At 47.1% G+C, this 12,327-nt stretch overlaps 1 protein-coding gene across 1 annotated transcript; it reads left to right on the top strand.

The window, feature by feature from the left end:
- The first annotated feature begins 2,522 nt into the window (after nt 1-2,522).
- CMC1 (C-X9-C motif containing 1) lies at nt 2,523-8,771 on the top strand. The gene is made up of 4 exons (XM_078881760.1): nt 2,523-2,563; nt 4,530-4,619; nt 5,858-5,948; nt 6,511-8,771. The coding sequence occupies exons 1-4, from the start codon at nt 2,545-2,547 to the stop codon at nt 6,665-6,667; spliced, it is 357 nt and encodes a 118-aa protein (XP_078737886.1). The 5' UTR covers nt 2,523-2,544; the 3' UTR covers nt 6,668-8,771.
- The last annotated feature ends 3,556 nt before the right edge of the window (nt 8,772-12,327 follow it).

Raw genomic sequence — 12,327 nt, 5'->3', positions numbered from 1 at the left:
ATCAGGCCACCTCAGTTCGATTCTTGGGCCACGGCTGCTCGCGCGAGTGCCGAGTAACAACACCTGACCTGATCCTTCTCTCCTCTCCTCTTGCACTTCACCAACACACCCTGGCCAACGCGCCGTGGGGAGGAGTAGGCCTTCATCCAGCAGTGGATTGACAGATAGGTGTGCAATGGTAACACTATTATTGTTTGTAAATCGATTCTAAACCTTTTTATCATTCAGAACTGGATGTTCCAATATATATGTCCCTAGGCTCCAGGTCTTAATATTCGTTCCACAGACGCAGGGTAGTAATAGGCTTAGCTTACTCCTGGTCCCTCGAGTTCCTCGTCGCGTTTCACGGATCAATCCTCAACTCCCCACTTCTAATCATGCACTCTCGGTCCATCCATGATTTTAGTTTTTTTTTAATGACGTCCGTAGACATTGACTTGAAGAGTACACTGGCTTCATTTGTGTAAGTGCAATTTCATTCAGTGCTGAGTGTTAAATGCAATCTACTTATGCTCGATAGCTGAGTTTCTTAACAGTTGTATTAGAGTTTGTGTGTGTGCATGTGTTTTAGATTATGGTGAGCGGTAGTGTAGCGGTTAGCGTGCTGCGGTGCGAACCCAGCGACCCGAGTTCGATTTCTGATCACGGCCAACACCAGTAACGATTATCTGAACTAGTCCTGGCCTCCCCAATGTCGACTCAGCCACTGGGCAGACAAATGCGATAGATCAGTAGTGGTGCTGGCCACCCACCCCCTCGTGTGCCTTGTCAGTCTTCATAGGTGCTACTCGCTATAATCGCTTGCCCCAAGTCTGTTGAGGCTAAAGCGGCGGATCTTTGTCCTTCCTTTAGAGTATACGATGTCTCGTGACGACAACTCGTTGTGAAAGGCGCGATCATCATCAGCCATGATCATCACTCCGCTAGCAGTGTAGCCATGCAACTCAAAGCTATGGACTACATCGTCACACCACTTTGGTCTGTCTCTTTCATCGGAGGAGGAGGAATTACACGACACAAACTCTCTCTCTCTCTGCTGAAGCCCTGTCCTCGTGACCAGGAGCAGACCTCGACATTGGTCTTCGACTCCTGAACTAAACTAAACAAAGTTTTATCTTACTAGGTAAGGCCCACTGAGCTATTAGCGTATTTTGTCAGAAGCGACCTGGCTATCACAAATGATGGCTCAACGAAGTGGATATACACGCAGCAGCCAAATACTCTAAGCCAGGGGTGTCCAAACTTTTTGCAAAGAGGGCCACATTTGATAAAGTGAAGATGCCCGGGGGCCAATAGATCCTTTTGACATTGTTTTAACCACAAAAGTTACATGGAAATACACTGTTATAAAAAAAATTCATTGTCACAATTACTTTTATTTTTCAAATGACAATGTAACCAAATATAAGCCACTCAGGCAGACGTGAACAACTCTAAAAACGCAATTCTGCCTTTCATTCAGTCAGGTAACATTGAACAAACTGTATAGAATACCTTAAATTTCCTTGAGTTTTATGATGTATTTATTCTGACAGAGCTAGCGAGCCATAAATAACACATTATAAGACCGAAGCTGCGGGCCGTATGAAATCTGACCGCGGGCCGTGATTGGCCCGCGGGCCGGACTTTGGACATGCCTGCTCTAAGCAATCCCAGAGGCACGCGATTGCACTTTCGTTGTCAATGTCCAAAGTTTACGATCCATGTCAGAGCACAAAACAACCACTCGCGTCGTTGTGCAGAACATGAGTAACAAAACACGGTAGACAAAGAGAACATACGCGCCCTCATATATCTGTCTGGTAACTGGTTATTTCCTCTTCGTGTGGTAACCATGGCTACTTAACTTCCACATGGTAGTCATGGTTATCGCGCCTTCACCTAATAACCATGGTTACCTCGCCTTCACCTGGTAACCATTATTTAACCTTCACCTGGCAATGATGGTGACTTAACGTTCACCCGGTAACAAAGGTGACCTCGCCTTCACCTGGTAATCACGGTTACTTAACCATCACCTGATAACCACGGTTACTTAACCATCACCTGGTAACCACGGTTACTCAACCTTTACCTTGTAACCACGGTTATTTAACAATCACATGGTAACCACGGTTATTTAACAATCACCTGGTAACCTCGGTTACTCAACCTTTATCTGGTAACCACGGTGCCTCTACGATCACCTGGTAACCACGGTTACTTAACCATCACCTGGTAACCACGGTTACTTAACCATCACCTGGTAACCACGGTTACTTAACTATCACCTGGTAACCACGGTTATTCAACCTTTACCTGGTAACCACGGTTACTCAACCATCCCTGGTAACCACGGTTACTCAACCATCACCTGGTAACCACGGTTACTCAACCATCACCTGGTAACCACGATTCCTCAACCATCACCTGGTAACCATGGTTACTCAACCATCACCTGGTAACCACGGTCACCTCACCTGCAGGCCCCGCATCACGCGAGCTCGCGCGTCACTTCCTGCCGACGTCACTTCCTACAGTCACTCCCGTGCAGCAGCAGCAAGCATGGCCGACATCAGTGGTGGTGAGTGACCGCGCGCCTCTGCCGTGCTCCCTCCACTGCTGCTGGTTGTTGTGGTGGTTGTTGTTGTGGCTGGGACTTGGCACGCGGCGGCGGCTGCTGGAGTCTCGGCCGAGGAGGAGTTTGAGAGGGGGGGGGGAATCGTGGCGACGGTAGCAGGTTCGGCTTCGCCCTTGACCTCGGCCATTGCCTGTGAGGAAGTGATGGGTGCCCACGTGTGTCTGTGTGTGTGTACACAGTACATACGGCCCTGTGTGTACACGCGTGTATGTGCGTACATACGGCCCTGTGTGTACACGCGTGTATGTGCGTACATACGGCCCTGTGTGTACACGCGTGTGTGTTTACATACAACCCTGTGTGTACACGCGTGTGTGTGTGTACATAAGGCCCTGTGTGTACACGCGTGTATGTGTGTACATACGGCCCTGTGTGTACACGCGTGTGTGTTTACATACAACCCTGTGTGTACACGCGTGTGTGTGTGTGTACATACGGCCCTGTGTGTGTTTACATACAACCCTGTGTGTACACGCATGTGTGTATGTACATACGACCCTCTATGTATATACGTGTGCACATGACCGTGTTTATATTTGGCCCGTGGGGTGCGGCTGTGTCGTGGTTAGCGCGCTGTACTATAAATCCCGAGTTCGATTCTCGCTCACGGCCAACGCCAGTGTTTACATGTTGCTACTTTGTATGTACGTGTGTTGACACGTGTGTTCACACGTGTGTTTGCACGTGTTTACATGTGTACATTGGACCCTGCGTGTACGCTTTGTGTTATGTCATTTTATAGTTTCACTTGTGTGTGTGCTCACGGCCAACACCAGTAACGATTGTCTAAATCTGGTGTGGGCCTCCCCTAGCTCGACTCAGCCTCAATTGAGTACCTCGTGCGATGTGTAAACATCGCCACTGGGGAGACAAAGGCGGCCGGGCGTGGTGTTGGCCACCCACCCCCTCGTGTCCCGTTCAGGCCTTATAGGTGCTCGCTAACTGCACTTGCTCCAACAGTTTGTTAATGCTACACGGCGGGTCTTTGTTGAGTGAGACCATACTGCCTTTACGTGTAGTGATTAGTACCTGATGGGATCTGAGTTCAGCCCCATAATCTTGGTCATCATTCTTCCTCAAGGGTTGGTAAAATGAGTACAGTGTCACCTTTTCATGAAATTAGTCAAACGCGATGCTACCTTATTGATAATGCAGGCACTGCCATATTAACGTGGAATTTTCACCACTGGCCCAGTAGATGTCCTCAACACCACACACAACAACAATCCTTATTTGAGCTAGTAATGGCACGTACGCCTTTAGTGGTGTCAGGCAAATTGCATGTTGCTACTGCCCAGAAAGTGGACTGACCCAAACACTTAGCATCAGTACCATGTGTGTGTGTGAGATTCATGTGTTCCTCTTATAGTCTCGGTGTAATTCTTAGCACATGCTTCGCCCATGCTTCCCTGCGCATTTTCATATTTTATTCCATTTTCTTTGTCAATGCCAACTTTTTTTGTGATCACTGTCAAAGTGGGTAATATAGCTCTTCCGGTACACACTTATTCAAGTCATGTATGTGTGTATGCTGAACTTCATTCGCACTGTACGTAACCAACCTTACTAATCAGAGGTGCGGGAGAAGGACAATAAAATAAACACAATAAGGAGTTCTAAAGTATCAGTCTGTATGATTTAAAAGTGCATTGCTCCAGTGGCTTCCTTATTTCGGAAGAGAGAATGTTGCTGACGGCCGTAGAAGCGCAACTGAAAGCACGCGATGCGGTGACCCTCTTTGTTCAATGGCTAGCCAAAAGCCGCTGCTGTTGCGAGGATGATGGTTTATTACTCCTAGACGAGATCAGCCAAGGTATCTTGGCTAATTTGTTGCCCAGCGCTTTGTGCACCAGTGTGATCACAGACCGACGGTTACTGGCCGTGTTGAACACCCGTCCCTGGCTTTCAGATCGGCCCCTGCGCCACGTGGAGAAGGACGTTCTCATTCCCAAGAAGATGCGGGAGAAGGGGCAGGTCTTGTGCTCCGAGCACGTGGACGGTACCGCAGTTTCACATATTCCCATATATCATAGTTACCGATTCACGTTCATCCCAAGTTGTCTCTTTCAGATTCTGCTTGCACTGTGAAGGATATTCTCGTTATGGTTCTGCCAACAATACAAGTCCCGTGTATAATGGCACATTGGGCATCGTTATGTCTAAGGTTCATGTCCACTTTATTCAGTCAGAGCCACAAGGGGCAACACAATCCACGCCCCACCCGCCTCCTCCCCCCACCGTCATATTTTTTTTACCAAGGGTAAGGCCCCACTGAGCTATGTAGCTCTTTTGCAGATCTGACCATCACAAATGCTGAAGATTCATTGCAGTAGCCAAATACTATAGACGCATGTTGATTCTAAATGTGGAGGGAAAAACTGGATGACCCGGAGAAAAATCTACGCAGGAGCCTGTGACGTCACCAGATGAAACTGCTAAAAACTCTTGAACAATAAAAAAAAAATTACAGAGTTATATAAGCTCGTTTTCAGAAGAGACCTGGTTACAAATGATAGCTCAACAAAGTGGTTTATCACGTGCAAATGTATAGCAACCAAATATTTTAAACGCGTGGTGTTGACTCTAAATTTGTAGAGAAAAATTGGACCTGAAGAAAAATCCACCCAATCGCTGAGAGAGAGAGAAAACTCTAAATATACAGCAGGCGTCAGGGTTGGGATCGAACCCATGACCTGTATATCAGGCGAGGTCGTTAACATCTCCGAGCCACAGTGGCGCCCTTCCTCTTAACATGGCGAATAGTAGCGCCTCTAGTGGCTGCAGGGGCAGCATGACCCTATGACACATACACATTTAAAAAACGTTAGTTCGTAATTGCGCGGTTTGATTCAAGTATTGTGAAAGCAAAATAAAATGAATTCATGCCTCATTCAATTCCTTAGTTACACGCACACACACACCTCTGCTGGAGGTTTGTTTATTACTCCTAGACCCCCACGCAACACGTGTTCACCGTGTATGTACGAATGTTGGCCTTCTTTTGCACCGTACGTAACTTACTGTGCTAATGGTGCGATGTATGTATGTTGAACTTCATTTGCACCATATGTAGCCAACCGTATGTAGAGCAGCCCATTAGTGTTGCTGTGTGTGTGTGTGTGCGGTTGCTGTGTGTACGTGTGCATTGCTCTGTATGTGTGCGTTGCTGTTTATCTGTATGCGTTGGTGTGTGCGTTGCTGTGAATGTGTGTGGATTGCTGTGTGTGTGTGCGGCAGCTTTCAGCGAGTGCTGCAAGTCCAGCAGCGTGTTCATGGTGTTCAAGTGCCGCAAGGAGAACGCCGCGCTGAAGACGTGTCTCACTGGATAGTAAGTGCCCCCGGCTAGTAAGTCCCACTGGTTTAGTAGGTTCACTGATTAGTACGTCTCACCAGTTAGTACTTCTCACCAGTTAGTAAGTCCCACCGGCCAGTCAGTCTCACCGGGTAGTAGGTCCCACTGTACCTGCTCTGCACCGCTCGACGTTTCGATTTTATTTCCCCCGACACGGTGACATTGAGTAATACGTGGCATTGTTACGTCACGAAACCTTTCGGAATCATCACTCATTTTTTATATTCATGTTTTCTTTCACACGATGGGCTAAGATATTTCTAATGATGATGCTCTGGGATCCTAGCTTAACTCGGCGATGCAGGAACTACACAGATATGGGCATTAGCTCGCGTATGTAACACTGAAACCAGAGATGGGATGTATCTAGGCGAAAATATACAAATGTATAGCTCTGCAATAAATCTATTGTACAACAGCGGTAACTAGTGGCTAAGTCAATTACTGTATCAAATGGACATGTGTAGGAAGGTGTTATCGTGTTATTGTCGTGTCAACGCGCGTGCACGTGTGTGTGTGTGTGTGTCCTTGCCCTCAGCTACACGGACCCGGAGTTCTACGACATGTGCAAGCGCGAGTACCTGCAGGAGAAGGAAGACTTCCAGATAAGGGGGATTCCTTTGAAACTGCGGAAGCAGCAGCAAGCGGCGGCCGCCGCAGCCGAAGCGGATGGGAAGCAAGAAGCGGGACATTGACATCACCCCTCCGCTCGCAGAGAGCGCCCTCCCCCCCCCCGTCTCATGTCTGGCAATTACTTTTAAAAAGGATACATTTGAAAATGGAAATGTGTCACTTCCAAGGATAGAAAAAACTGATTCTGTGGTATCAGCTAACTGAAATGTCTTGAGGGAAAACTATCGATAGCTCTGTAAATGTGCCTTTTGGAATGCCAAGTGTTTTATTTTTCATGATTCACAAGGAGCCACGTTGACCGTGATAGGCGATTCCTAACCACCACGGCCACTCGCCCCCTTAATTGACGAAATGAGTGACGGCGTCGCAAGTGAATTGGACATCCCACGCTCGAATTCATTCTTTCCTGAGGAAGAAATGTCAGTCTTGTCTCAGCAGCAGAAAAGAAATAAAAGTCGTAAAATACGGTATTCATTGCAGAAGGTTTCCAGAGAAATTGATGTTCTAACAAGGCAGATACATGACTGCCATCGTGAAGAAACACCCTGTAACAGACATAAGACGTGCAAAATATGTTCGACCTTTGTGTATTATGAGCATTCGGTTTATACATAAGGGGTTACACGTATGTACAAGTATATATATAAATATGTATTCCTATGTGTGTGGTGATGCACTTTTATACGTTTACGCCCAATAACACTGCATCTAAAACTCGTCCGTGGCATTCGGATAAACTAAAGCACCCGAACTCCACATTGAGAAGTTAGCGGCCTACTTTCTGTCCTGCCACCTACAGGATTCCCATTCCCCCCGCCAGGTGTATTGTATGTACAGTCGATCATCGATTATCCGTCAACTTCGGAGGGGGGGTGAGGGGGTATCGGATCTTTTAAAATGCTGGATAATCTCTAATTATCAATATTAATAAGTATATTTGCACATTCTTGTATGACATGTTTTTTAGGTGTTGTTATATACTTGTGTTTTTAATTTGTTTAATATGTGAAATTGGCATAAATATACAAATATCCTACTTTAAAAAGTTATTGTATTTACTGTACCGTGCTTACCACTCAAATCTCTGCATGGGGTGATGTATATACATGCAGTATTCTCATTGTTTAAGTTGTACGTAGTGTATAATGTACTCTATTTATTTAACAGTGAAATCAAGCGTAGCTACTTTTTTGTCATGCACATGGTGCCGATCAGTGGACTGGTTACAGCCTTTGGATTGGTTTTGCCGGATCAGCCTGGGACCGCCGGATAATGTTGGAAGCTGGATAATCGTGCACCGGATAACCGATGATCAACTGTATTATTAGCTTTGTAAAAGTCCGCATACTCTTTAAAGCTGCTGGATTAAAGGTTCCCTGCCATCAGAAGCAAAAATTAGACCAACATTCCAGGATGTCAACAGATGTGAAAAAGGTACCAGCCTGAGTTGAGACCCGTGCCTAGAAAAGACCGCCACAAAATGAACATCAGACTTGCCCTGCAGGCCGCTCCAACCAAACCAGCTGTGCCTGGTGGATATATTTTTAGCCTCGCATCTTCCCCATGGCCGAATGTGTCTTATCTGCTCAAACCAGCCTGCGTCAGGGAATGCCAGCCAGTCGGTGATCCAGACACGCATTCAATTTGGACTCAACTCCAGGGGCAAGCTGGTCTGTTATCAGACATGGGGGTTGGCATCCCACTGGAAACATTTTTCCAAAAAAAAAAGGAAAACATGTAACAAAAAAGTTAAAACTATTGCAAAGTTATTTTAAAAACCCTCCAAAAAAGTGAGGAGTGGTTAATTAAAGTACCTTACGCTTTAGAATCCATTAGAATTGAATGGATGCTTCGGAATCCCCGAGCAGTTGCCACGTGGCACGCTCTCGTGGCGTGATCACCTGGCGATTTCCTGCACGCCGAGCCGGGTGTCGTCGCTTTGTCGCCACGGCGTTCTTCTCGAGAGAGTTTCCCTCCTTCGGGGTGCTGCTCTGTCCTGAGCCTGTACCTACCGGCCATCGTTCTCTTCTCGCGAGGTTCCACGATGAGTATTGTAGTCTTATATAATGTGCATACGTTTCCAAAGAATTTCATCATCGCGATGCATGGGCAGATAGCCCCGTGAGGTGACCACTGCACGTTTCGTCATTTGTTTCCACTTTCCTGTCCTGTGCCACTGTGCTCAAGTAGTGGCCACATTTCTGGCACCAGTCTTATGTCGTGAAGCCATTCTCTGAAAATTGTTTACCCTTTTTGGCAATAAAACAGGAGGTGTGAAGATGTTCAAAACACCAAATAGAAACCGTCTGCAAGGCATCAAGTCTGCATTAACCACACAGTACTTGTGGTGAACATGCAAGCAATTATGCTCTGATGATATATATGCGTTGTCTTTGAAGCTAATTGGCCTACGCCAGACAGAGCCTTCTTAATGGCCTAGTCTCACCAGTGTCAGACCACCTTCAGGTTCACAGGTTCGCCCTCGCACACTCCCTAGTCTAGCCTTAACACCGATGGCGCCGACCAAGACAGCCAACAACTATCCAGCCGCGCAATATCTAGCGAAGACGACGAGACGAGTCCACTCCCAGAACCAGCAGCCACGAGCTCCCGCTCTCAGCTGCTTTTATGCTCCTTGGCGCCACCTGGCTCCGCCCTGGCCGCACCTCCCTTCTCAAACCCACTAGCAGGTACCAGGGGCTTCCAGATGGGGTCTTCCATGACCCTTGCCCAAATTCCTCCGCCCTGCCGACACACCGTGTCGATGCTCACCGGCATGTGTACTGCTCGTCCACCGCAGTTGCCGTTGCTGGACAACAGGCGGCACTATTGCACTACACGGATAAAAAAAAGCTTCCATGGTAAAGCCATTCTCTGTCATCCTCTCTTTCTGGTTTCTTCGATTTTTCATGATCACACACTTTTAATTTTCCTGTTGTCCATCCTACCTGTGTCCAAATAGTGCCAGCTTCCTCATCACTGCCTGCATCATCAGGTTGTCTTCTCTGTGCAAGTATTTCTTCTACGTTGGTCACTCTTTAGGTCCAGCTTCAAGCATTTCACCATTACCGAATCTGTAATAAGTGGAGTGCAACCGTCAGTTTAATAATGCTCAGTAGTAAGATTGTAAATAGAAAAAGATATCTTTATTTTCTAATTTAACATGCAGAATTCACTCAACTGTACAATATATAGAATCGATCACGTAGAAGTGATTACGGCAAACCTGTTTATTCATTTACCAATTTAAGCCCGCGACTTTTGTCAAATACAAAAAAACATCATTCCTGCGAACAGCTTTGCATTTCACATCTGCCACATTAACAGCCAAGCACAAGCCAACCAATTCAGATCGCCCCCCTCTAGGAGATTCGCAAATCGGCAACGCCACAGCCACTGCCGCTACACCACACCACAGGGGCCACGTGGGGTAGCGTGCGTGCTCACCGAGTGTTTGTGTGTACGACCCACATGCACAGCAGCAAGCTCAACCGCTGTGGAGCAATCACATCGGACGCCTTTCTGAAAGAGCTGTAGGTCTCGCGGTGTTTTTGTGTTTAATTTGATGTCCTTCCCCCACCCTCCCGGCACCTCAGATTAGCACGGTTGACTACGTACGGCGCGAAAGAAGTTCAACATACAGTATATAACAGGTCGTCTCTCATACTTGTCGTCTTTAGGACCCGCACTCTCTAGGCCAGGGGTCGGCAACCTACGGCTCGGGAGCCGCATGCGGCTCTTTACGGGCTGCTTCTTGACGATATGTACGTGTACATAGATGCATTGCGGCTCTTGAAATACTGAATTTTGTACCGAATTGGAAAGAAATGGCTCTTCTTGTTATTTTGGTTGCCGACCCCTGCTCTAGGCTGTCAAGATTCTGTGTTGAGCACCACGTGTGCAGTTCGTTGTAATTGACTTTTCAACTCCGTCACGTTTCCCCCGCAGTGTAACCGGTGCCCAACCACGTTTACATCAACAGACCAAGACCAACATCGAGGGATCAACATCGCCAGCATGAAAGCTGTGTGGGGGGAGGGGGGTTGAGCCCTGATATCGAACAGAGTAATCAATCTTGATTTGACGCTTGATGAATAATCGCAGCAAACAATACGCAGCCTGTTCCTGACCAATCTACTGTTTTCTGTATACGCACCTGTGCACGAAGTGTATCATTATATCTTGACTTAGAGCTTTCGTGACTGCAGGAATTCATATTCTTTGGGTCTTCAGGTGAAAAAAGCTCTTTTTGTCGTCTTTAGGACCCGCTCTTTTTTTACCTGGAGACAATTGCTTGTGTTGCGATCGAAACGTCGTGATACAATTATTTTTATATATTTTTTTCTATCTACGTGGCTTTATCGAAATACCCAAATAATATTTATAATTATAGCTAGCGGCCAGGAAAGAATCCAGTTTCCATTCTCTGCAGGTGCATTCAATTGCCCGTACGAATTTCAGAACGCTCCATAATTGTGACATTTCCCCAATGCACTTTCAATTTACGCCACTGCTGCTTCCCTTCCCAAGACGATACGCCGGGCTCATTCAGCAAAGCGCCCAGCGGGGGGGCTATGGGACCCGTGGTGATGCCACCTCGGGCCCAATTTACCCAACAACGGATGTTTGGGAACTCGTGCGCATAATTTGGGAGGTGGGACCTGGGCCCGAGCCTGCGGACCACAACAACGCCCCGCGCGTCTGTTGGGATAATTTGCAAGCACGGCGTTCCAATTGTGCAGGGCTTTGCGCAGCCTCCCGGAATCCAACATCGATTTGGAAATAATCAACATTTCTGTTCTTGCCGGACAATATACGCACCGGCTCTGGCTCAAGGGAACAAATAAATTGCGATTTTGTAACTTGACAATAGAATTTGCAGTGCACAACACCCTGAATGTCAACCTGTCGCGCCAAGCAACAGATTTGCTGTTTTACACCGGCAACCTTCGCAGGACCGCCCGACCTCGAGACCGCGTCTGCTCAGTGGTTGTCACCCCCTACATTAATTGAGGATCCTATGTGGACATTGCATCCAATAGCAGGTAAGTTGGGCACGCCACAAAGCCCTGCTGCAGTTCGCAACATGTCGGAGGACATCACTCGTCCAGCTCGAGAGACCCACAGCAGCCCAGAGGGCGAGGAGCGTGACTCAGAAATAGCAGCCCTCCTATCCAGAGCCTGGTAGGGAGGGGGCCTTACCGGAATTAATATAAAAACCTGGCACCAAACGAAGGAATGTATTCATATCAATTTACTCCTCTCGCTTCCCCTCTTGCGCACACACGGAATACTGCTTGAGAAAAAACCCGTCGACTTTCCTTACTGAAGAGGGCATCTCTTTTTGTCTTGGTCTAATTGTGGACACGGCGGTTGCTAAAACGTTTCTAGAATAGGGCATCGAAATAAACGCGCGCTAACGCGACTACAGTATTGCCATAGCGATGGAAACTAACGCAGGTAAATGGACCAAGACGGACGATGTCTTAAACATTTCACCATCCACCTTGTACAATGTATACGTATCTAACACACTCATGCATATATACTTGACTGTGCCACCCTCTCGCACTTGCATTGTCATCATTTAGGGGTCTGCGACCTATTGACGCTGAAGCCCCACAACCTGTATGTGTACATGTTTAATGCTTACTATACACACACACTGCTGTCAACGAGGGTCATAAAATCCCAGGCACACTGAAGATGATGTTATTGTTGC

This window comes from Lampetra fluviatilis, chromosome 62 (genome assembly GCF_964198595.1).
Source record: "Lampetra fluviatilis chromosome 62, kcLamFluv1.1, whole genome shotgun sequence".
Taxonomy (NCBI): domain Eukaryota; kingdom Metazoa; phylum Chordata; class Hyperoartia; order Petromyzontiformes; family Petromyzontidae; genus Lampetra; species Lampetra fluviatilis.
Note: the sequence above shows the minus strand (reverse complement) of the source record. Positions and strands in the feature narration are given on the sequence as shown.